The sequence below is a fragment of the Malaclemys terrapin genome, chromosome 7 (genome assembly GCF_027887155.1).
Source record: "Malaclemys terrapin pileata isolate rMalTer1 chromosome 7, rMalTer1.hap1, whole genome shotgun sequence".
Classification (NCBI taxonomy): Eukaryota; Metazoa; Chordata; order Testudines; family Emydidae; genus Malaclemys; species Malaclemys terrapin.
Window position 1 is genome coordinate 127,840,191 of NC_071511.1, and position 24,673 is coordinate 127,864,863.

Here is a 24,673-nt window from a genome sequence, read left to right on the forward strand (position 1 = left end):
CACCACAAACTGAAGTGAGCTCCTTTTAAAACCCAGGTGCCCTGATTAGCCTGCCTTAATTGATTCTAGCAGCTTCTTCTTAATTGACTCCAGGTGTCCTAATTAGCCTGCCTGCCTTGACTGGTTCTAGCAGGTTCCTGGTTACTCTAGTGCAGCCCCTGCTCTGGTCACTCAGGGAACAGAAAACTACTCATCCAGTGACCAGTATATTTGCCCTCTACCAGACTCCTGTACCCCACTGGTCTGGGTCTGTCACAGTCTAAATGAGACATTTGAATGATGGAGAGGGGGCCTGGCTTATTAATTGAGGAAGGTCCATTCCTTGCATGGGGCAGGATGGCCGAGAGCACAGAGAGTGGTAGGGGAATCGGAGTAACCAGGCTGGCCCCATGGGCAAAGCCACAGGGTGGGAAGGTGATGCAATAACAGACAGAATCAGTTACCAGACTGTGCGTAAGAAAACTGCGCACCTTCCGCACCAGCAAGGCTTTCGGGGGACCTAGCTGCTACTCTGGAGGCCATGTTTCAGCGTGGGAGCCGTGTTAGTCTGTAGCCGCAAAAAGAACAGGAGTCCTTGTGGCACCTTAGAGACTAACACATTTATTTGGGCATAAGCTTTCGTGGGCTAAAACCCATTTCATTGGATGCATGTAGTGGAAAATACAGTAGGAAGATATATATACACAGAGAACATGAAACAATGGGTGTTACCATACACACTATAAGGAGAGTGACCAGTTAAGGTGAGTTTTTATCAGCAGGAGAGAAAAAGAACGGTTTGTAGTGGTAATGAAAACAGCCCATTTCCGGCATGTCTCTCTGGAGAGGAGTGGCTGTTCTTGACTTAGTCTTAAGTTATACACTGGAGTGAACTCAAGAATTAACAGTAGTCCAGTCACTAAGTAACAGTGACCACAACAGAGATGGATTCAACATACTGGGGGGGGGGGGGAGACACACACACACCAAAAAGTGACACGGTGACTTGGAACTTTAGAAAGGGAGATTTCAATCAAATGAAAGGGCCAATCAAAAAGGCCCTAAAGTTAAAAATAAAGTAAAGCCCTTAGCTGTGGCTTAGGTGCTATTAAAAACCAAAGCCAGTCGTCTCAGAAGGCCCGTGTGCTGAACCAAAAGTGAACCAGGAAATCTAAGCGTAAAACCAATAGACCTAAACGGCAGGTTCAAGAGGCTACTGATGCCAGGCAGAAATCCTTCGACATTTGGAAGTGAAGCTATGAAACAGGAGAATGAATTACAGCAGGCAGTGTGCTAGAGGGAACCACGGTGGCTTCCAGGCAGCGAAGAGCTAACGGTATAAGAGCAAATAAATGTTTCAAACGTATCAGAAGCAGGAAACCTACAAAGAATCAGTCCAGCTGCTGGATCACTGGGGCTAAACAGCAATTAAGGAAGACAAAGACATTGCTGGGAGATGGAATAATTTCTTTGCAGGAGTCTTCATCCCAGGGGAAATTCCATCCCCAGCCTGCTCTTTTATAATAACGAAGATGAGGTTCTTTCAGAGACTGAGATGTCAGAAGAACCGTGAGGTCCTTGAAAAAGCAGGAGGTCCCCAGGCCAAAATGGTCCATCCAAAGGTTCTGAAGGAGCCAAAGTATGAAGTGGCCAAACTGCTCACTAAAATTGGCCCCTGTTCCAGGGGCTTGGAGGGTAGCTAATGTTGAACCTGTATTTAAGAAAAGGCTCTAGGGCCAATCCAAGGAGTTGCAGACTCCAAACCCTTAGAGTTGTAGCTGACTGACCCAATCATTAAAAACAGAATAATAAAACACCTACAAGATCGTGCTACAACGGGGCCTGACAGCACAAGGGAAACGGCCTCTCAATCTGTTACAATTCGCTGATCAGGTCAGTAGAGTTGTGGATAAGGGAGAACCACCTGACATAACATACTTGGACTTTCAAAAGGCCTTCAACAAGGTCCGGCACAACAGGCTATCCAAGAAGCTAAGTCCCCATGGGGTGTGAGGGAAAGTATTGTCCTGGTTCAGAAACTGGCTAGGAGACAGCTAACAAACTGTAGAAGTAAATGGTCTTTGTTTCACCCTGGCAAAAGGTAAATAGAGGGGGCATCAGGTTCCATATTGTGTTGTTTAATATGTTTATTAATGATCTAAATAAGGGGGTGAGCAGCGAGGTAGCAACATTTCCTGATGACACAAAAAGTTACTCAGGTCAGTCAAAGCCAGAGAAAATGATGAGGAACTTCAGAGGGACCTGACCAAGTGAAGGGAAAGGGAAAACACAAAGGCAAATAGAAGAACAGGAGTACTTGTGGCACCTTAGAGACTAACAAATTAATTAGAGCATGCTCTAATAAATTTGTTAGTCTCTAAGGTGCCACAAGTACTCCTGTTCTTCTTTTTGCGGATACAGACTAACACGGCTGTTACTCTGAAACCTGTCATGCTCTAATAAATTTGTTAGTCTCTAAGGTGCCACAAGTACTCCTGTTCTTCTTTTTGCGGATACAGACTAACACGGCTGTTACTCTGAAACAAAGGCAAATGAAGTTCAGCATTGCTAAATGCAAGTAATGCATTTATTGGAGAGAAAAATTTAAACTACTCTTACACCTTACAGGGTTCTAAATTAGCTGTATCAGTTCAGGAAAGGGACCAGGATGTCACTGCAGACAGCAGAATGGAGAGCTCTGTATAGGTGTGAGCTGAAAAGCTAATGAGATGCTACGGTGCAGAAGGAGTGGGAAGGGGAATAACAGAAAATACTATCATGCCTTTTAATTATTGGTGCAGCCTGAGCCGGATACTGTGTGCAGGACCGGTCACTAAGCTGAAAACATATACTGCAAAATTAGAGGGGATTCAGAGAAAGGCAACAAAAGTTATTAGGGCCCTGGGAAGACTCTTAGAAAGGCAATGAATAAACGGGGACATCACAAAAGTTCATAACATGATGAGTGTTATAGAGAAGATAGATTCTGTGTGTCTGATAATACAAGAACAAGGGGCCAGTCAGTGTAATTAACAGATAGCAAATTCAAAACTGATAAAAGGAAATACTTTTTCATGTAATGTGTAATTAGTCCGTGGAACTTACTGCCACATAAAGTCACTGAGGTCACAAATTTAGCAAGATTAAGAAGGAGATTGTACATGTACATGGCTAGGAATAATCACAGTTATAGCAGTTAATGCTAACACACTTTGGAAGGGATACTAAGTCTAGTGCTTCAGGGCTTAAGCCAATCTCTTAACTATTAGGCCTCAGGAGGTGAGCTAATGCGGTGGGGGGAGAGGGGAAATGATCCCAAATCTGCCTACTGTGAAGTTTCTTGCACCTTCATCCAGGGCATCTGGTTCTGGCCACTCTCAGAGACAGGATGCTGGACTGGATGGACCTCAGGTCTAACCTAGCCTGGCAGTACCTGGGATTCTCTCCATCTCTCTCTTTCCTAGGGTTTGGAGCTGGTGGGTTTCCCAGCTCAGTGTCCATTGGGGAGGGGAGTTGTCACTGCTCAGTCCCCACTCTAGACAGTCTGTTCCAAGCTCCTACTTCTCGCATTCCTCTGCTTCGGCAGCAGCTGAACATCACTGAACCTAGATCTCCTCCAGGAGGGCACTGGGGCTTCCTACAGATCCCAGCACGGCGTCAGACCCAGCCCTCATGCCCCACCCATTTGAGGAAGAAGCACAGAGGCTTAACAAATCTGTCTAGATTTCTTCCCCAGGAAGCGTGCATCCTGGCTGTTCCTTTCCCCTCCCCTCTTATTAGGGAGATAAGGAGGTGGCTGTAGGGCGCACGGGACTTAACAGGTGCAGTCGGATGGGGTGCAGTGCCAGCCATCCCCAGCTGGGTCAGAAATACTCGGCTCTGCCGTTCAGCCTGTGGTCTGTCCTGTGCAGCCTCTCCCCCAGCCAGGTAACACCGCATTGCTTTCCGTTGGGTGCAGGGCGGCCTGTTTCGCCTCGGAAGTGCTTTGTTGTCATCTTGTGCACACAGCAGAGATACGGGTGCCTTTACTTGGTCTGGGGGCGAGACCGGTAAGAGGGTTACGGGTGGAGCAGGGCTGGGTAGCCTTGTAATTCTCAAGGCTGAGCACGTGAGAGTCCCGCTGTGAGTAGAGTAGAACTGCCCACCCTCCCGCAGCTCGCTAGTGAGTTACACGGGCTCTGTCCATGCCCAGCGCTGGCCCAGCGTGCGCCTGCCCGTGGGTGCTCACGGGATTCAGCTTTTCCCAGGGAACCAGGTTCAGTCAGGCCTTAGGCTTCAGTTTGCCAGTGGGGTGACCTAACCCACTTCCCACCCAAGAGGGCTGTGCTCCCAGCCGGGCTCAGGGTCGGGCCCAGGCCCCTGGCATCCTCACCACTGGTCAGAAGCATCAGCAGATTCCTGCCATCTGGCCCAGAGTAGAGAAGGGCCCTGCAGGAGGGTCTCATTCGCCCACTGAAAGCAGGGGTAGGAAGAGCTCCCGGGTACCTTCAACAGGCACCTTTCTCCTCCAGGCCAGGTGCGGCTTCTCAACTTTCCCCTTGTAGCTGCCTGGCCTGTTCTTTCCCTGGCAGCGTAACTCAAAGGCTCTGGCAAGAAGGAAAGCGAACCGATCCCCCTGACATTGCAGCCCAAGCAAGCACAGAACCCCTGGCTTCAGAGCAGCCTGACCACCGGCCCCCGAGGCACAGGCTCCCTCAGGCCTGGCTAATGCCTCTGCCTTCTCACACCCCATGAAGCGATTTAACCCCTTCGCTCCCAGCTGGGCAAGGGTTGGCACAATCGGTCACAGATATAAAGCAAATCCAAGTGGCAGTCAGACTTCGCAGCAAGAGAGTGGGATCCCTGGTTATCCCCATATCCTGTGCGGCATGGGTCATGGCTGCACCTGCCGGTGACCAGAGGGGCCTCTGAGTGTGCTACTGAGCACTAAGGAACCCAGACCAACGTTGCAAGAGCATTCGCCCCTGGAGCCCAACGGGCGCCACAGAGGGGCTGAGCACGTGCAGCAGCTGCCAGTGGGCGCTCAGCATCTCTGAAGATCAGTGCCCAGTATCTCAAGTGGGGCACTCAGACAGAGCAGCTTCTTCTGAAAACTTGGGCCCTAAAGTCGGAGCAAATGACCCAGAGTAGGAGCGAGGAAGAGACTCCCACAACTCCTGCAAGAAATCAGCCCACTGGTGCCGGGGGCTCAGTGCAGGGGAGTCTGACGCTCGGCCTGTTCTGTGTGAATCGTGTCTGGTTTCACTGGGTGCTTTATCCCTCTGCCTCCTGCTAGTTTTCTTAGATGGGGGCTCCAAGGCAGGGCACTGCCACAGTTCTGGTTGGTTATTTGTCCTGCTCCCAAGGCCCACGCCAAGCCATGCCTCCCACCCAGCTCCGGGCTGGTGCTCACAGGGTGGGGAGCTCTGTGTCAGGTTCTGTACCAGCCCAGATCGCCCAGCTATGGCAGTGCTGTGCTCTCCTGCTGCCTTTCTGCAACCCTCGTGCAGCAGGTCTGAGGTATCGCCTCACCGCCTGCTGGCAAAGAGCTCACTCGCGTTCTAGCCCGGCGCGCCCAGCAGCTGTGTGGAGCTGCTCTCCATGCCCGGGTATTTCCTGAGGAGCCCATCTGGCAGAGAGAACGCGGGCCTAGGAAGGGACACTTCGGTCCCTCAGCCCCATCGGCCTAGGGAGTCTCCCTGCTGAGGCCTGGGTGGAGAAAGATGCCACCCAGAAGCCCCCCAGCTGCCGCGGGATTCCATTCCTGTTCTGTTCCCTTTCGACAGGTAAATCGCACCTGGCCATCGTGCAGCGGGTGAACAACGAAGGGGAAGGAGACCCGTTCTATGAGGTGATGGGGATCGTCACGCTGGAGGATGTCATTGAAGAGATCATCAAGTCCGAGATCCTGGATGAGACAGACCTTTACAGTCAGTGTCCCAGACCAGATACTGGGATGAGGGGAGCCGGGATAGGGCCTAGCTAGCTAGATTAGACAGACAGCTTGCTCAGAGAAACAGAGTCAGCCTGAGCAGCCAGGAATTAATTTCCTGAGGAGGGGAATGTATCCGTCCTGCGCCGCCACTCCCCACAGGCCCTGCGTGTCCTCCACAGCACAGAGCAGGCGGCATGAAAATAACAAGCACAGCCTGAGACCCATCCTTGCCCTCGTGCGATTCTGGCACCTCACCTGCAGACGCTGCGTACACGGCGCAGTCACACCGCATGTCCCAGGCCCCTCTGCCTGGCATGGTCCCTCGGCTGTACGGGAAGGGAGCGATGCAAGTGCTGACTGACTCGGCCCGGTGCTTTCAGTGCACAGACTTGCAGGTATCAAGGGAAATTCCCGAGAGGAGGGTGGATCTGGCTGGGGAACTGTCTCCTCAGGGCGGGGTGGGAGCTCCATTGCTTGGATCTTTTAGAACTGGACTGGCCAAGGCACTAGAAAACAGCCTGAAGGGAACAATCCGGCCCTGGCAGCTGGGCGGCAGGGATGGACTGGAGGGGACCAAACAGGTCTAGATCTTCCGGCTGGCCCCTGTGGGTCTGGAGGCAGCAGCTAGGCTCCCATCTCAGCTGCTCAGATGCTGTGGGGACGAGCACAGTGTAAATGTCTCAGGTCTCGGCTACGCTGGTGTAATTCGAAGTTCAGTTGTGTCCCAAGCTGATCTTAAGCAGTATTGTCCCAGGCACGTAACCGTGCCGCTCTCCACCCCTGCAGCAGACAACCGAAAGAAGGAGAGGGCGCTGCACCAAGGCAGGAAGCCGCACGACTTCTCCATCTTCAGGCTCTCAGACAGTGAGATGAAGGTGAAGATCTCCCCTCAGCTGCTGCTGGCCGCGCACCGCTTCATGGCATCAGGTACCAGCGCCCCCTCGTGCCTCATGAACGGAGGCCCAACACCCCCAAGCACAAGTGCCCTGGGGGCTCTCAGGACCCTCCCCACAGTATTGCCAACTCTCCACCACCAGGGTCTTGTGCTCTGCTGCCTCGTGGATTTCATCCACTTCCTTCCCCCCCAAGGAGGGGGTCCCCTTTCACCTCCTTCCTGGGGACTCGGACCCATGGGGGTCACAGACTCCCCAGCTCAGGGGGGGTTGGTTCTGGCTCCCAGTCCTGGCCCAGGGCACCACGGGGGGGACACTGCTGTGGGAGGCCCCATCACCTGAGTGAAATGCCAAACCAAGGCCCCCTGTCTCTCCTGTCCCTGGTCATCATAGGTGCTGACTCTGTGGGTGCTCCAGGGCTGGAGCACCCACCGGGAAAAATTAGTGGGTGCTCTGCACCCACTGGCAGCCAAGCCCCTCCCCCAACCCCACTTCCTCCTCCTCCGTCTACCTCCCAACGCTTCCCGCCAGCTGCCGCCAAACAGCTGTTTGGCCGCTCGGGTGGGGGAGGAGCAGGTGCATGGCGCGCTCAGGGGAGGAGGCGGGGCCAGGGCTGGGATTTGGGGAAGGAGTCGGAATAGGGGCAGGGAGGGGGTGGAATTGGGGCGGGGACTTTGGGGAATGGGTTGGAATGGGGGCGGGGCAGGGGCAGGAGGGGGCAGGGCAGGGGCAGAGTCAGGGCGGGGCCGGGGGCAGAGGGGAGTCGAGCACCCACCGGCGGGAGCAGAAGTCGGCACCTATGCTGGTCATCTGCCTGGGTGAAGTTATGATCCCTGAGCGCTTTGCCAGCAGCGTCAGGGGGAACGCGAGCATCCCGGCCAGCGTCTCCTGACTGGGCGGAGTGAGCACACGGGGCCTGCACAGCCCTGCCTTGCTGGGATTTCCCACCGGAAAGGGCCTTGGGATAGGTGGAGTCCTTCTCCTGTCTTCCCCCTAGAAATCGAACCCTTCAAATCTCCCTGCCTCTCGGAGAAGATCCTGCTGAGACTCCTCAAACACCCCAACGTCATCCAGGAGCTGAAGTACGACCATAAGAACAAGCAGGCCGCGGAGCACTATCTCTACCAGCGCAACCGGCCCGTGGACTACTTCGTCCTCATCCTGCAGGTGCGTCCAGGGCCAGGGCTTCCCCACATCAGGCAGCCCGAGGCCGAGCCCCACCGGGGCTGTCCTCAGTGACTCTCACCTGGCTGGGCCAGACCAGGTCGTTCACAGGGAAGAGCCTTGGGATTTAACAGCCCAGGGTGGGTCCAAGGTGGTGACTCCACTGGGGGCTGGCCAGAGATGCCGTGCCGTGCAGTGCAATGAGTGTGGGGCTAGGAGCTGCCACGCTCTGACAGGCTTGCAGCGTGGTGTTCAACCTCCAGGCCTTGGTTCCCCTGTCTGTGAAATGGGCCCACGCGTTCCCCAGCTCCCAAATGGGGTGTGAGTATGAAGAAGTGAATGCTGGCAAAGAGCTTGGCGGATACAGAGTGAGCTCTCCTTGCTCAGCAGTGATTATCTGGGGGATGTTTCTCATTCCCTGAGTGGACCGTGCTGCCCAGTAGGCGGTACAGCTAGAAAGAGCCCTGGGGCTAAAAATGCAGAAACCGTCACTGATCCTGAGAATCTAATCATCTTATTGCCCTTTAGCCAGGCCCCGGCAGGCACGTGTTGAGGATGCGTCCCCACATTCTCCCTAACAGCTATGCCAGTGCCCCTCAATCCTGACCCACAGCCCCCATCACTCCAGGCCTGGGCTCCCCCCTCACACAGACCCAGCTCCCCACAGATCCCTCAATCCTGACCCACAGCCCCCATCACTCCAGGCCTGGGCTCCCCCCACCACACGCACCCAGCTCCCCACCGAGCCCTGTCCTGACCTGCAGCCCTCATCACTCCAGGCCTGGGCTCCCCCCACCACACGCACCCAGCTCCCCACAGATCCCTCAATCCTGACCCACAGCCCCCATCACTCCAGGCCTGGGCTCCCACCTCACACAGACCCAGCTCCCCACAGATCCCTCAATCCTGACCCACAGCCCCCATCACTCCAGGCCTGGGCTCCCACCTCACACAGACCCAGCTCCCCACAGATCCCTCAATCCTGACCCACAGCCCCCATCACTCCAGGCCTGGGCTCCCACCTCACACAGACCCAGCTCCCCACAGATCCCTCAATCCTGACCCACAGCCCTCATCACTCCAGGCCTGGGCTCCCCCCACCACACGCACCAAGCTCCCCACAGATCCCTCAATCCTGACCCACAGCCCCCATCACTCCAGGCCTGGGCTCCCACCTCACACAGACCCAGCTCCCCACAGATCCCTCAATCCTGACCCACAGCCCCCATCACTCCAGGCCTGGGCTCCCACCTCACACAGACCCAGCTCCCCACAGATCCCTCAATCCTGACCCACAGCCCTCATCACTCCAGGCCTGGGCTCCCCCCACCACACGCACCCAGCTCCCCACAGATCCCTCAATCCTGACCCACAGCCCCCATCACTCCAGGCTTGGGCTCCCCCCACCACACGCACCCAGCTCCCCACAGATCCCTCAGTCCTGACCTGCAGCCCCCATCACTCCAGGCCTGGGCTCCCACCTCACACAGACCCAGCTCCCCACAGATCCCTCAATCCTGACCTGCAGCCCCCATCACTCCAGGCCTGGGCTCCCCCCTCACACAGACCCAGCTCCCCACAGATCCCTGTCCTGACCTGCAGCCCCCATCTCTCCAGGCCTGGGCTCCCAGCTCCCCACATGCCCCTCAGTCCTGACCTGCAGCCCCCCCCCCCACCCACCCCATCACTTCAGGCTTGGGCTCCCCCCACCACACACACCCCTTCTCCGCACAGCCCCCCAGCCCATCACTCCAGGCCTGCGCTCCCTATACGCACAGCCCCCCGTGCCCATCAGAACTGACCTGGCTTTATGCTGTGGACACAGAACCAGTTGCAGCCTTGAGGACATTTTTAGCCTTTGTTTGTTTTTAAGCTGTGCTCTAACCCCCTTGGCCTGCGGGACCTGCCCAGCCCTGCGAGGAGTGGGGGGACAGGGCGAAGTGGGGGCGACTCTGAGCACAGTTACCTCCTTGCAGGGCAAAGTGGAAGTGGAGATTGGCAAGGAAGGGCTGCGGTTTGAGAACGGAGCATTCACCTACTATGGCGTCCCAGCCATCATGGCTGTCATCTGCTCAGGTAAAGCCAGCGCTGGCCAGTCCTCAGCCTGGGGGGGCCACTAGAGAACCGGCTGCAGAGAGCAACCCTGCCCTGGCCCCAGGAGATGGTGGATGAGCAGACAGGGCCTGGGACAGCAGAGGTCAGGGGCAGGGTGCTGTCCCTGTTCAGTGGGGTATCAGGCAGCCTGAGGAGTCGCTCCCCTGGCCTCACAGCCAAGCACGGGGCTTCCCTCGCTGGCTGGGAAGAGCAGGAGCTCACACTCTGCGTGGGAGCTGGCCGTGCGCACGCTGACCTTACGGCCGTGCAGTGAGAGAGCCCCTGGGCCTGCACAGAGCCAGCTCTGCATGGCGGCAGCTGGGGGGTGCAGGGGCTGTGCAGCAGGCGAGCCCCTTCCAGTGAGCAGACAGAGGCCATGCCAGGGTGTGGGGGGAAGCCCTCAGGCAAAGGGAGCACTACTTGGTGATTGGCAGCTGGCACGGCCTCTCCCACTCCTGTTCCCACGGGAACACCTCTCCTCCCTGGGGTGGCGTGGGATTGGATCCTGTGCGATTCACTCTTTCCCACCTGTGATTTCAGATAACGATGTGCGGAAAGTGGGCAGCCTGGCCGGATCCTCCTTCCTGCGTAGGTATCTGCCACGCCCCCCCTCTGCCCCCGAGCGGTGCTTGTGTGCGCGGCCAGAGCAGTGTCCCCACACCGGGCTCGCTCACCCCCGGTGCCCTGGCCAGGCTGGCGTCAGCCAGCTGCTGGCAGAGTCTGGCTTGGCACACGCCCTGCTCGGCCAGAGCCTCGTCACCACAAACCCAACCAAGCCAATCCCTCACACCAGCACCAGGAGGGGGCGCAGACTGAGGAAGAAGATCAGAGGTAGCTGGGGCGGGGTGCGGCGAGGTGGCTAGTGGAGGGAAAGCCCCTGTTCTGAGCTGCAGCCCAGCCCCCCACTCACTTCATCTCCTTTTCCACTGGAAAAATGGAATGTGGGAATTTCTGGTATTTCAAGCTTAGCTTTTCCTAAAGAAAGTGAATTGGAAGGGAGCCTGGGCCCAGAGCTTCAGGGGACAGGGAGGACAGGGTGGGGTAAACGGGCTGGGGGCCTTAAAAATCAAGAGTAAAGGTCGGAAAAATTTGAGACATGTTCAAAACAGCAGGGAAAGTGCATGTGCAGGCCCATCTGTTTCCTCTCACCCTTTCTCAGAATGGAATGAGACATTGTACCCCCACACACACACAATTAACCCAGTTTTGAGCATTAGAAAAAAAAAACACTTTTAATGTAAAATGGGTGAGACACCCCAGTCTACACAATAAGCCATGCCCGAGTGAGCATTGGTGGGACAGGGGCACTATTAGATGAGCAAGGGCACAAGGTCAGAGTTACATACAGCTCCTAACGCACCAGGCATGGCTTATGGCTATTAGATCAGGTTGGGAAATAATTATTTATTGTGGGACTTTTTAAAGTGTTTTTACACAAATGTCATATGAACGTTTATTGTTTTACTTAAAAAAAACCAATCCTGACAATCTGTTTTTTTCAAACCATTGTTGTTAAATGTTCCTGGTAACAATTTTCTGTTTTTTAAAACCCCAAAACTTTTACCAAAAACAGACACATTTTTATCAAAAAAATGTTTTATTGGTGTTGTCAGAGAACTGGAGAAATTCTACCAGAACTAAGGCTTTTGTGGAAAATTTTCATTTTGGTCAAAAAGCCATTTTTTGTTCCCCCAAATATAGTTTAAATGAAAAAAAAATGGGCACAGCTCTAATTGCCCTAGTTCCACATCAAGGCCCCAACCCTGCGCACAGGCGTTAGCGTCTGCAGGCTTAGGGCCTGTCTCTGGCCAACCACAGGGGCACTGTGGGAATGATGCTAGAGTACCAAGTGTGCCGGCATTTTGTGCCACCTTTGGGCAGAAATCTGCCCTGCTCAGCCCAGGCGGGACCTTTTTGGGTGAGTTTTAAATCCCTGTTTGCCGTTATCTGGCTGGGGGGAGGAGCTGTTTTTCACACTTTAAAGAGCTGTTCCTGCCCTACCCTGGGCTTAGCTTTGAACACTTGGAAATGTCGCAGGGCCCAATCCTGGAGCTTTGCCATTGGCTTCTGTAGCAGCTGGGGCAGGTGCAGTGGGCCATATTATTATTATTATTTGTGCAATAGACGCACCTGGAGCACCAACCAATGCAGAACAAGGCTGCTGGGTGTTGCACAGACAAGGCAGTATCAAGACAGTCTCAGCCGCAGAGAACTTACCATCTAAGGCCTCAGTCACGTAGCTGGAATGGAGCGGGTAGAGCCGGCACCCACACAAAGCTCCATGCACTCCAGGGCACCGCCCAAACAGACAGTGACACAATGCAGCCGGGGGACAAGGCAAACACACAGGAGGGAGAAAACAGCAGTGAAGACAATGAGGTTTTGTCTGATCCGTTTAGGTCTCAGTTCACCACCTTTCAGCTGTACTGAATGTGGGTCCCACGCAGATGTGGGCTCACATGTGAACAAAGGCCAGTCTGAGATGGCACAGATGGTTCAGTTTACCTGGCAGCTGCTCAGGTGAATGTGTGCATGCTGTTAAAGCAATGCAGTCAAGTTAGAAAAACCCAGAACCCTCCCACACATTCCCTGCCTGCAGTTACTGACCTGCTCTGGTTTCGCACTGGTCTACACTGGGAAGTTCCATCTTCACAGCTCTGACTCTCAGGAGTGTGAAAAGTCCACACCCTTAAGAGACACAGCTCTGCTGCCTAATCCCAGCGTAGACAGCGCTACATCGACAGAAGAATTCTTCTGTCAGCCTGGCTACCGCCTCTCGGGGAGGTGGATTATTTGCGCCAGCAGAAGAACCCCTCCTGTTGGCACAGGTCATGTCTACACTGCCGCTGGAGCAGTTTAAGTGTAGACATACCCTTAGTCAGCCTAGAAGAATTTTCAGCATCTAATTGGCGTGATCCTGTTATTAATGATTACTCCCCATCCAGCTCCGAGGCTGTGTACTGTGATGCCCCCTCATGCTGATTTTATAACCCGAGCCCCTTATCCTGAATCCTGTTCCGACAACTAAAGCCCTGTGCCTGGGCCGAGCCCAGGGGGGCCCATGGAGAGCTGCCTACGTGGGCCCAGTTGTGGGGTCGAAGCCCAAATTAGTACCTGACCCCAGCAGGGAGGGGCAGACGGGGAAGAGAGAGTGCTCATGGCGGGAAGTGGTGAACTATTCCCAGGGAGGCCAGACTATTGGGAGTTTGTTAGGATCGGGTATTTCTGACTGGATACTCTGACTTTAATTGAAAAAGCAGCGATGCTTGTGTTGATGATTTAAATCCTCTCCTTGGATGATCACCAGGCGTTCTCCCACCTCTCGCTGCTTTCTGCGCCACGTTCCACTGGGCCGATGGAATAAACAGGTTAATCTCACCTTGTGGCTCTCCAGCATCGGCTTAAAGCCCCAGTCCTGCAAGCACTTGGGCACCCGCACGCCCACCAGTGGGATGCACAACTCCATGCGTGGGCTGGCAGGTTGGGGCCCAAGGCTGTCATCGTTGGGCTGCAAACCCTGCAGGGTGGGGAAAATCATGAGAATTATTTCTAAGGCACCTAAATCCACCTGATTTCCCTTCCAGCTGTGACAGACACCCCCCTCCTCTCAGGTGTGCACCATCCATCGTGCGTGTGCTCTTAGCGCCACCTGGTGACCATCTCGGGCTGTGCATGGTCCAGCTATAAACGCCTGGTGGCTATTTACTGACTCCCATATTTCCCTTTTCCCATGAATATGAACCTGGCGTTGTGCAATGAGACGTTCATTCTCCTGTGACCACACAGGGTGAAATTCCATCACAAGGGCACGTTCCACTTACACACCACTCACCTCCAGGACTGTAGGACTTATGGGGGATGTAGGTGTTGGCCAGGCCGTGAATTTCACCCACAGAACATTTACTTTGATCATCCATGGTTTTCCCTTTTTTTCCCCCCTTGAAGAGTAATCCAGTGAAAAACACGTGTGAGCTTATTGTTACTATCAGAAATTTAAATAGTAACATTTACTGATTATTAAACTTTTGTTATATTGCTACTGTGCAGCCATGTAACTTTGTTATAGAGCACCAGAGATGAGCATGAGGCGTTAGAGAAAGGTGATAGCCCCTGCCCTGGCACCATAAGGGCTGAGTTGGAGCGGATAGAACAGGTAGATGGAGAGGAGAGGGCTCACAGACCAGGGTATGGGCAATCATGCCAAATAGAACAGGAGTCAATAGCCAGGAACTGGAGTCAGAGGTCAGGCATCAGAGCTGAGGGTCAGAACCTGGTTACCTGGAGCAAAGCAAGACTGGGAACAAGTAGACACAAGAGCTATCACAGCCATGGGAAAATGCTTTGAGCAGCCACAGAACCGCTGCTGCTGGGCTTAAAACCAGTCCACCGCTCACCCTCTCACCAAGCAGTGCAGCCAATCAGGCAGCCGATACAGGCCAGCTGTGCTCGTTAGCTTGCCCATCGGCTGGCCCCGATTCCTGACTGGTGGTGTCACATGGAGACTTGAGATGGGTGTTTTTGAAAGTGCTGCGTTGTATTAGTGCATCTTGCAATCATTGATTTTTGATAGGTTTGTCATTCCAAGGATGAGGTGAGTGGGGTTACTGCTGGGAGGAGTGTGAAAGAGGTGGGTGTGGAGAAGGGAGGCGGCCAGGTGGCAAACTTTCCAGCTTTTTATCTTCAGGCACTTTACAAACATTCATCAGCCACAGCGGAATAAGAAATCTGATCATTCCTACAGCAACGTTAACATGGCCCCTTGCATGTGCATATAAAGACAGACTTGTCCGTGGAGAGAGAGTGTGGTGTCTGATTAGAGCAAGGGTCTGGGAGTCAGGATGCCTGAGTTCTATCACTGGTTTGGGGAAAAGAGTGTGATGTAGTGGTGAGAACCAGGGGGCTGGGAGTCAGGACACCTGGGTTGGAGTCCTGACTCTGGGAGCAGTGCTGCCTAGCAGTTAGAGCAGGGACTAGGGCATCAGAAGACACCTACTGCCTTGTTTGTAACCTTAAGTAAATCACTGACGTTCTTTGTGCCTGTTTCCCCGCGTAAGGCTGCTGTAGTGACCAGTTAGCGTTTCTGAACCGCTGTGAGCCCTAGGTGAAAAGCCCTACGGGCTAGTAATGGACCAATGGTGCCTGACAGGGAGAGCAGCTCCATGCTGTTAGCGACCAGCTGCAGGAGGCTGCACCTGGGCCTTGAAAGCGGCTGATCAGTAGCCAACAGGAAACACTGGCCTGGTGTGCCCGCAAGGGGGGGCTGGGATACCGGCGAAAGAATGACACTCAGTGCTTGAGAGTAAAAAGCAAGGCTTTACTGAAGGAAGAATGTACACTCCAAGCAGCGCGAGTTGTCCCTGAGGCACGCGGAGGGGCTGCAGGGGATTCTGACCATCCGGGACAGCTGGCCAGGCAGGACTCCACTGAGGGGAGTCCGCTGCAATGCTATATCCCCTGCGCTTATCTCAAGCCAAGGAGGGAGGGGGAGAAGCGGCGCCCGCGCCGCGGCCACTCAGAGTCTCCCCCTCCCTCCCAGGCTCTCAAACCTGGGAGGGGGGGGGGAGCAGCGGCACGCGAATCAACTGTTTTGCACGCCGCAGCCACTCGGGATCTCCCCCTCCCTTCCAGGTTTGAGAGCCTGGGAGGGAGGGGGAGCAGCGGCGCGCGAATCAGCTGTTTCGCGCGCCGTGACGCACGAGCGGCAGCAGCGGAGGTGAGCTAGGGTGGCCGGGGCACATTTTTAGGGGCGGCATTCTGGCGCCGGCCATGCCACCCCTAAAAATGTGCCGTCCCAAGCACCAGCTTGTTTTGCTGGTGCCTAGAGCCGGCCCTGCCTGCCTGATCCACGCCAGGAGGGCAGGTTCCTGGTCAGCAGTGCAGAGAGTTCAAAACAACACTCAGCCCCTTGAGGAAGGAATAGCCAGCCCTGCCCATCTCTGTGCAGCCTCGGGCACAGCGCTGTGGGAACAGCCTTGGCAGGGTATGACTTTGGGCAGTTTCTGTGAGCAGCTCCATGCAGGGGCCCCTGCACATATCCCCCGCTGCCCCCGCGCACAGAGCTGCCTGCAGAATCAGGGTCTGAATCCTCAAGTACTTCCTTCATTAAGTCCCTCCTGATGCAGGATCTGTTTTGTTTCTTCAGGGAGATGCTACCTTACTGTGACTTTGGGTTCACGTCCCCCACCCCACGTTCATGGCTCTGCTACATCAGGACATGGAGAAGGAAACCCATTCTCTTGATCCAAGTACACACTGAGCCAGATCCGCGGCTGGTGTAAATTGGAGCCGCGCCATTGCAGTCAAAGTGCCTATGCTGGCTTGCACTAGCTGGCTCCTTAGCTGACTTCTGCCGTGTTTGAATCCATCAGATCTGTGACCTCAGTAAGCGACTCTTCTGTTCGTTAGGCCTTGTCTTCACGGGGGTGCTTTGCCTGCTAACACGAATGTGGTTATCCTGGTTCAGTTCGTGAACTCTTGTCCTCCCTTGGCTTGTGTGATTGTCTTCTCCCGGTTATCCTCCTGCCTCACTACTGGCCCCTTCAGCAGATCCTCTTCATCTGCCCTCCAGCTTTCTATGGGGGCTCCATAGGGCTTTGTCCTTGATCCCCTCCACCTTATCTCTGGGTATTCTCATCCACAACATGACTTCAATTACCACTGGTATGCTGAGGTTTCACAGCTCTACTTCTGTTCTCCAGCCTTGGGTTCTCCAGACTAGTTCCTCGGCCTGTCTCTGACATTTCCTCACGGATGTCTGCTCAAGCTCGGCGTGGCTAAAACAGAGTCCTAACCGCCTTCCCTGCTACCTCTTTTCTTGATCACTGTCGCCAACACAACCATCCTGCCCGGCCCATAACCTGGTTGTCAGAGCTCTCCCTAGGTCCTCACACCCAGGCTATGTCTAAATCTCGTAGATTCTTTCTGCAGAACGTCTCTAAGATACAGCCTTTCCCATCCATCCACACAGCTAAAACTCTCACCATCTTCTGCAACATCCTTTTCTCTGGTCTTGGCAAATGCAATCTTGCCCTGCTCAGATCCATTCGGTGTGCTGCTCGAAAGCTGGTTCTCCTAGCCCACGGCTCTGACCACGTCACCCTCTCTGCATCCCATTATTGGCTCGCTCGTCTCTGTGCATTAGACATCAGCTGCTTGTCTTCACTTTCAAGGCCCTTTGTGGCCTCGCCCCACCCTAACATCTCTCCTTCACTGCTGAGAATCGACTCCTGTCTCCCATCAGCCCATGACACCAGCCCCAGCCCCCACGTGCTTTCACCCAGGCTGTCCCTCACCTGTGGGAGGGGCTCCCTGCAAACATCTGCAAAACCATCTCATTGGCCTCCTGCGAAATCTCCTTTGCTGGGATGCCTACACAAATCTTGACAAGGGTTAGGTGCTGAGATCAGTCCTGTCTCATTGGTTCCTCGTACATCTCCATCTGCCTGCAGCCAGCTGTTGTCTCTGACTTTGATTGAGAGCTCCGGGTGGAAGGGATTGTCCTTTTGTTCTGTGTTTGTGCAGCGCCCACACTGTGAGGGCCTGGGCCATGCCTGGGGCGCTTAGGCACTAGGGTAATACAAGGGCTTGTCTACACCACGCAACTTTTAGCGACAAAGCTGCGTCGACACAGCCTTGTTGCTAAAACTCAGCATGTGTAAATGCTCTTTGTCGGCACTTTTGCCGACAAAATACTTCCAGCCCCGCGAGCAGCGTTCGCTTTGTTGGCAGGAGAGTGCTCCTGCCGACAAAGCCGCATTCACACTGCCGCTTGTGTCGGCAAAACTTTTGTCTTTCGCAGGGGAGGCTTTTTTAAGTACCTGTAAAAGACAAAAGTTTTGTTGACAACTTCGCAGTGTAGACATACCCCAAGTAACACATGATGATACAGTCTTTAGACCAGTAGCACCCCTGGGTGGACACCTGGATTCTGGTAAACCCCTACTCAAGCAACCTAAGCTAAACTGAAACGGGCTCCTGGCACAGGTGCCGACTTTCCAATGTGCCAGGGGGTGCTCAAACCCCGGCTCTGCCCCAGGTCCCACCCCCCACTCCAGTCCTTCCCCCAAGGCCCCACCCATACCCTGCCTCTTCCTGCCCCCGCCCCTTCCCACCCAGTTCCGCTGCCTCCCCCAAATGCATACGGTCCCCATTCCTCCCCCCTCCAGCACACCTTGAAACAGCTGATTGCAGCAGGCAGGAGGCACTGGGGGAGGGCGGGGGAGGTACTGATCCACGAGACCCGCCAGCGGGCAGGAGGCACTGGGGGGGGCTGCTGGGGGGCTGCTTTTTCCCTGTGGGTGCTCCAGCCCTGGAGCACCCACGGACTTGGCACCTCTCATCCTGCAGTAAGAGCATCCACACTGGCACAGAGGTGCTATTCCAGGGTAAAGTCACACCTGGGCTCATACAGAACAGTCCCGTGGAGACAAGGCCATGGAGGAGTTAGTGCCACCTGGCCTCATTATTGGCTCTAGTCTGACACGGAGACCTTGCGGGTTTCCCAGAATGCTTTGTGTTATTCCATTCTGAGTGCCTCACCGACACCAGTGAAGACGCAGGTGCATGGGCCTCGTCCTGAGCCCAGTATCACCGTTAGTGCAGGACAGGGGACATTCCCACCCCACCCAGACAGTGGTGCCAGGATCTGTGGCCTTAGGACCGCAAGAGAAGCTCTGGGATACTGTGTAATGGACCCTTCAGCCACCACAAGCCATCTGCAGCTGCAGAGAGGGCAGGCCACGGGGAGCGGCTCTGCAGAGTAGGGCTGGGGCTGCTCCCCAGCGAGTCAGGGAACGCGGGTCGGTTACAGCCCTGACTTCTCTCCTGTCTCATTCAGTCTCTTGTATTTCTTTCCTCTTCATCTCTTCTCCCCATCCCTGCCTGGTCATTCCGGCCTGACCCCTCACTCTCTCCATAGTGCCTGTCTCAGTGTCCCGTACCTTCGCCGTCAGCAGAGGGGAATCCCTGGCTGGCTCCCCAGGTAACTGCATGGCTTCCCCACACCGGCCTTTGGGAAAGGAAACCTCTGCATGTGCATGACTGCACAGTGGCTGGCTCTCCACGTGTGGCCTAGGCGTGCCCCCGCCGTGCCATTCGGTACATCGAGGGGAGCGCACGCTGCAGCAGGCCGCACAGGAACAGTGCAGAAGTACCCAGTGTGTGAAACTGCGCAAACAGAGGGGCACGCCCAGCTATGGGCCGCCGGGCGTGCGCGAACAGAGGGGCACACCCAGCTATGGGCCGCCGGGCGTGCGCGAACAGAGGGGCACGCCCAGCTATGGGCCGCCGGGCGTGCGCGAACAGAGCGGCACGCCCAGCTATGGGCCGCCGGGCGTGCGCGAACAGAGGGGCACGCCCAGCTATGGGCCGCCGGGCGTGCGCGAACAGAGGGGCACGCCCAGCTATGGGCCGCCGGGCGTGCGCGAACAGAGGGGCACGCCCAGCTATGGGCCGCCGGGCGTGCGCGAACAGAGGGGCACGCCCAGCTATGGGCCGCCGGGCGTGCGCGAACAGAGGGGCACGCCCAGCTATGGGCCGCCGGGCGTGCGCGAACAGAGGGGCACATGCTGTAGAAGGTTCTGCACCAACAGAGACGCACCTTCAAACGAAGGGCAAAATGGGCGGAGCCGCTGCCAGCTCCCTGCCCTTGTGGCAGCCAGGCCCTGGGGGCCCAGGAGCAGCCCAGTGCAATTACCTGCTCTGCACGTAAATGCAGGGAGGGGCTGGCACGTGCACTACTGCCCCCGCACGTGCACGCGTGTTAGTACTGCAGTAGTGTGCTCGACACACTCCGTTACACACACACTGCTGGGGCACTGGTGACTCAGGGGGGTGGGGGGGGGAGGGGGAGTTGCTAGTGCTAAGAGCCAACCCCGAAGGACAAGGAGCCAGCAGACAGGCAGGCCGAGTGTAGGACAGAGGCAGACTGGAGCGAATTAGGCACAGTATGAGGGATACTGGGGGCGTGGGTCCTGGGTTACGTTTGGGTTTTTATAAATTTCATTTCCTGGCTGTGTTTTGCTGATTGCTGCACCTGTACCTCCCGATACCTGCCCGTCATGGATACGCTCTATGGTCAAGCAGTTTCCTTTCTGGGAATTACAGTAATAAAAGGGTATTTGTCCCAAAAGAGCGAAGGTCAGAGAGACAGTTACATCAGCAGTGCCACGAACAAGCTGCCTTTGTTCACTAATAAATCCACTGACCACTTGGAATCCATCAAGCTGCATGTCAGCGGCTGTCAATTAACATGACTGACAGGAGGCCCTGCCCTGCAATGTCTGCCCCATGTCAGACCCCATTTATAACCCTCCCCCCCGGAATGAGGCTACACAACCATGCTGCAGGGGATTGTGGGTGTAAATGTAATTTGTACCAAACAACACCGGGAGCAGTGAGCATCAGCTCTCACTGCATTAGAGCAAAGGGACTGCCAGGGGCCTTAAGCACAGCTCTCCATTGGTTGTGAGGGCTGTCAGTCAATATAACTGACAGGCAGCCGTCCTGGAACAGCCCATTAATAGGAGCAAGTGGGCAAACCACCTAACCAGTTTTAAGTGGGATCCTGGCGTGCCGATAGATGGGATGGGACGGGACGGCCTGACCGCAGGGCCTGGACTCCCTGACCTAGGCAATCCCTTCCCCTTCTACGTTCCGAGCCCCCACACTCATTGTGTTCTGACGGCCCGTCTCTTCTGTCACCTTTATACGATTCCGTATTTTAACAACTGTACCCGTGAGCACGTCCGAGAGCGAGCGACTGCCCCAGCCCCCCCAGCCGGCAAGCCCCGCATGGGAGAGAATAAACCTGCGCCTGCCAGGCTGCCACTCCTGGGGGTTCTCTTCCCAAATACTCCCATCTCCCCTCTCGGGGTCCCTGTGCTAACCTAGAAACCTGCTGTGCTGGGGAGCTGCAAGTGCTGCTGGCGGAGGGGTGAAGTGTGGGTGAGGCCCAAGGAGCAATATCCCCCCCCTTCACCTGCATGGCCTCCACTATCTGCACCTTCTGCTCAGCACCCTGCTGTCCGCATGGCGCTGCCCGTTCCAACCCCGGCAACAGCTCAGTCAGCCACACCTGGCCTTTAGCTTCTTGTGTGAGCAGCTGCTCCGAGGCCTTTTCCTTTGCAGGCCAGGAGGCCGGGCTCTGCACTGCTTCCTCTTGCGGGGAGAGGATGGAGAGGGTCACTGTGGTCTGGAGAGAAGCAAAGACACCAGTGACCCCATCTGTCAGAGCATCAGTCCAGAGGGTGAGACTCCCAGCCAGGCAGGAGCTCTAGAAAGCCTTTGTGTGTGTGGGGGGGGGGAGGGGGGGTGTCTCTGGCACCTTAGCGTGGGCAGCGTCCTGGTGCTAGAGCGCTCTCACACCCTGCCTCCATCTCTGTTCCCCTCCCCCCCTCTAGTAAACCAATCGCCATCTCGCTGCAGCGGGCTGAATCGCTCCGAATCCCCAAACCGGGAACGCAACGACTACGGGGGCAGCAGCACCCAGCTCTACAATAGCAGCAACAACATCTACACGCCCGACTACTCCGTGCACATCCTCTGCGACGTGCAGTTCGTCAAGGTAGCCGCAGGGCTGGGGGACCTGCCTGATGCTTTGTGGGGTGTCTGGGTGAATTGCTGCCACTTGCCCCCAGCATGAGGGAGCCGTGGCTGTGCTCAGCAGGGGACGTTCTCCCAAAGCTACCGGCTGCCAGCAACATGCGCGCTCCACTCCCGGCTCGCTCCCTCCGTGGGCGAATAATGTACACCCCAGCTTGTCACACTGGAGCGCCCAGCCCCTTGTCGTCGGGGCACCCGCACTGTGCACCCATCCGCTGCCTCCCCCGAAGCAGCACCCGAGGTTACTGGCTTCTCCTCAGCTCGCTCTCCTTAGCGCCAGGTCAAACCAAACCGAAGTGTATTGAACCAGGTTTGAGATAAGGATTCGAACAAAGGCAAGTTAAACTATTAGAAACACCAGGTTACAGGTAAAAGACAAACATAAAATGCAATGGTGGCCTGGTACCCCATGTGTCAGCGCCCCCCGTAGGCCAGACAGGGCATTGCACAGAGTCTGCTTGGATCGGCAGGGCCGTCAGTCTGTCCTTGTCTGAATCTCTCTCAACCTATCGTGGAGACAAGGACATTAATTTCTGCCCCATGGGGGCATATGGGGCACCCCTTATGTTTGACAGGAGCTAGCCAGCCCTTGTCCTCACGAGACCTGGAACCCCTTTGCTTTGTAAGGGGGTGGGTAAGGAAACCCAGGCTCACCCACTCCACTGGGTCCAGCTCAGGGCCCTTAATCCAGGCAGGCAGAACCAGTCCTCCACAATTCTCCTGCCCCAGCTCCCTGGGGCTGGCGGCTGCTGCAGCCTGTGGCTCTGGCCGTCCCTCCCTTGGGCTCTTGCCACTCTGGGGTGGCTTCTCACCAGCTCGTTGGCAGCCCCCTCTTGCTCCTCTGGCAGCCCCCACCCCCTGCTTCTAGGCTCTTTTATCCCCAACTGTGGTCAGGCTGCCAATCAGCATGGCCAGTGGGTCCTGCATTAACTCCGTGGTTGCGAGACCCACCTGAGGCCTATACCCCATGACAGCAATCTATAGCCTCTACTTATTAACCAGTTCCTTTCTTAAGGGATTTCTCACCCAGCGCTCGGTCCATACAGCGCTGTCCAGTCCAGAGAGCTGGGAGCCACTTTTCATGAGACGCTCCTGCTGGCAGAGCATCGACTCTGTAACGGAGGACATCTTGGGCCATTTTGTCTTCTCTTACAGAGTCCCAGACTTTGTCCCTTTTCAGAACCAGGGCGTTTCATCAGCTCCAGCTCGGCCTTGAGGGCCCCTAGGCAGAGTCTTTTCTTGGGATTCTTTTTGTCTTTGAAAATGCTCCAGACTGCATCTGGTCCAGTCTGCAAATGCAGGGTTGGGCTGGGTTGAAAGTTGTTGATCTTATTCTTGAGTGCGCTGACACCCGCCTCACCTCAGGTGATTACGCTTCACCTCCAACAAAGGGTTTGGAGCATAATCATAGAATCATGGAAATGTAGGGCCTGAAGGGACCTCGAGAAGTCAACTATTCTAGCCCCCTGTGTGGGAGCAGGACCATGTTCACCTAGAATCTCCCTGCCAGGTGTTTGCCCAACCTGTTCTTAAAAACCTCCAATGACCAGGATGCCACAGCCTGCCTTAGAGCCTATTCTGGAGTGTAGCTACCCATAGAGTTAGAAAGCTTTCCTAATATCTAACCTAAATCTCCCTTGCTGCACATTAAGCCCATTAGTTCTTGTCCTACCTTCAGGGGCCAAGGAGAACAATTGATCCCCGTCCTCTGTAGAACAGCCCTTAACAGATTTTAAGACTTATCACGTCCCCCCTCATTTTCCTTTCTCAAAACTAAACATGCCCAGTTTTTTTACCCTTTCCACATAGGTCTGGTTTTCTAAACTTTTATCATGTTGTTGCTCCCCTCTGGACTTTCTCCAGTTTGCCCACATCTTTCCTAACGTGTGGTGCCCAGAATTAGGGCTTGTCTTCACTACCGGGGGAAGTCAACCTAAGTTACACTGCTCCAGCTACGTGAATAACGACTTACCCTGGTGGCTTCACTGCGCTGTGTCCACGGGAGACGCTCTCCAGTCAACGTCCCTTACCCTTCTCAGGGAGCTGGAGTACCGGGGTCGACCAGAGAGCGCTCTGCCGTCGATTTAGTGGGCCTTCATTAGACCTGCTAAACCAACACCCACTGCGAAGACAAGCCTTTAGACACAGAATCCAGCTGAAGCCTCACCAATGCCTAGAAGAGCAGGACGTTGACCTCCCGTGTCTTACATACGAGACTCCTGTTAATACACCCCAGAATTAGAGTCACCTTTTTCACAACTGTATGACTCTGACTCCTATTCAAACTGTGATCCATTCTAACCCCCAGATCCTTTCCAGCAGCACTGCCACCTACCCAGTCAGGCCTCATTTTGTGGTTGTACATTCGATTTTTCCTTCCCTAGTGTAGTACTTTGCACTTGTCTTTATTGAATGTCATATTACTGAATTCAGACCAATTCTATTTCTGCCCCCCCAGGTGTTGCACGCAACCCCTCCCAACTTGGTGTTGTTCACTAATTTTAAAAGCAAACTCTCCACTCCATTATCCAAGTTCTTCATGAAAATACTGAATAGTGCCAGTCTTCGGACTGACCCTGCAGGACCCCACTGGATATGCCCTCCCACTTTGACAGCAAACCATTGATAACTACTCTTCAAGTATGGTCTTTCAACCAATTAAGCACCCACCTTCTAGTAATTTCGTCTAGACCACATTTTCCTAGTTTGCGTAGGAGAATGTCATGAGGAACTATATCAAAAACCTTACTAAAACCAAGATATATCACACCTACTGCTCACCTCTATCTACTAGGTCAGGAACCCGGTCAACGAAGGAAATTAGGTTGGTTTGGCATGATTTGTTCTTGACAAATCCATGCTGGTTATTCCTCATAACCCCATTAGCCTCTAGGTGTTTACAAATTGTTTAATCATTTGTTCCTCAGTCTTTTGAGGTATCGAAATTAGGTTGCCTGCTCTATAATTCCCCAGGTCTTCTTTGTTCTTTTTTAAATATAGGTATTATTGTTACCCTTCTTCAGTCCTC

The 24,673-nt window shown here is 55.0% G+C and overlaps 1 protein-coding gene across 1 annotated transcript in view; it reads left to right on the forward strand.

The window, feature by feature from the left end:
- CNNM1 (cyclin and CBS domain divalent metal cation transport mediator 1) overlaps positions 1-24,673 on the forward strand; it is a 50,526-nt gene that overhangs the window by 20,806 nt on the left and 5,047 nt on the right. The window contains exons 2-8 of the mRNA XM_054035629.1: positions 5,745-5,888; positions 6,680-6,820; positions 7,784-7,953; positions 9,927-10,026; positions 10,585-10,632; positions 18,962-19,024; positions 21,444-21,607. Of these exons, the coding sequence (XP_053891604.1) occupies positions 5,745-5,888; positions 6,680-6,820; positions 7,784-7,953; positions 9,927-10,026; positions 10,585-10,632; positions 18,962-19,024; positions 21,444-21,607 (830 nt within the window). The remainder of the gene's footprint in view (positions 1-5,744; positions 5,889-6,679; positions 6,821-7,783; positions 7,954-9,926; positions 10,027-10,584; positions 10,633-18,961; positions 19,025-21,443; positions 21,608-24,673) is intronic.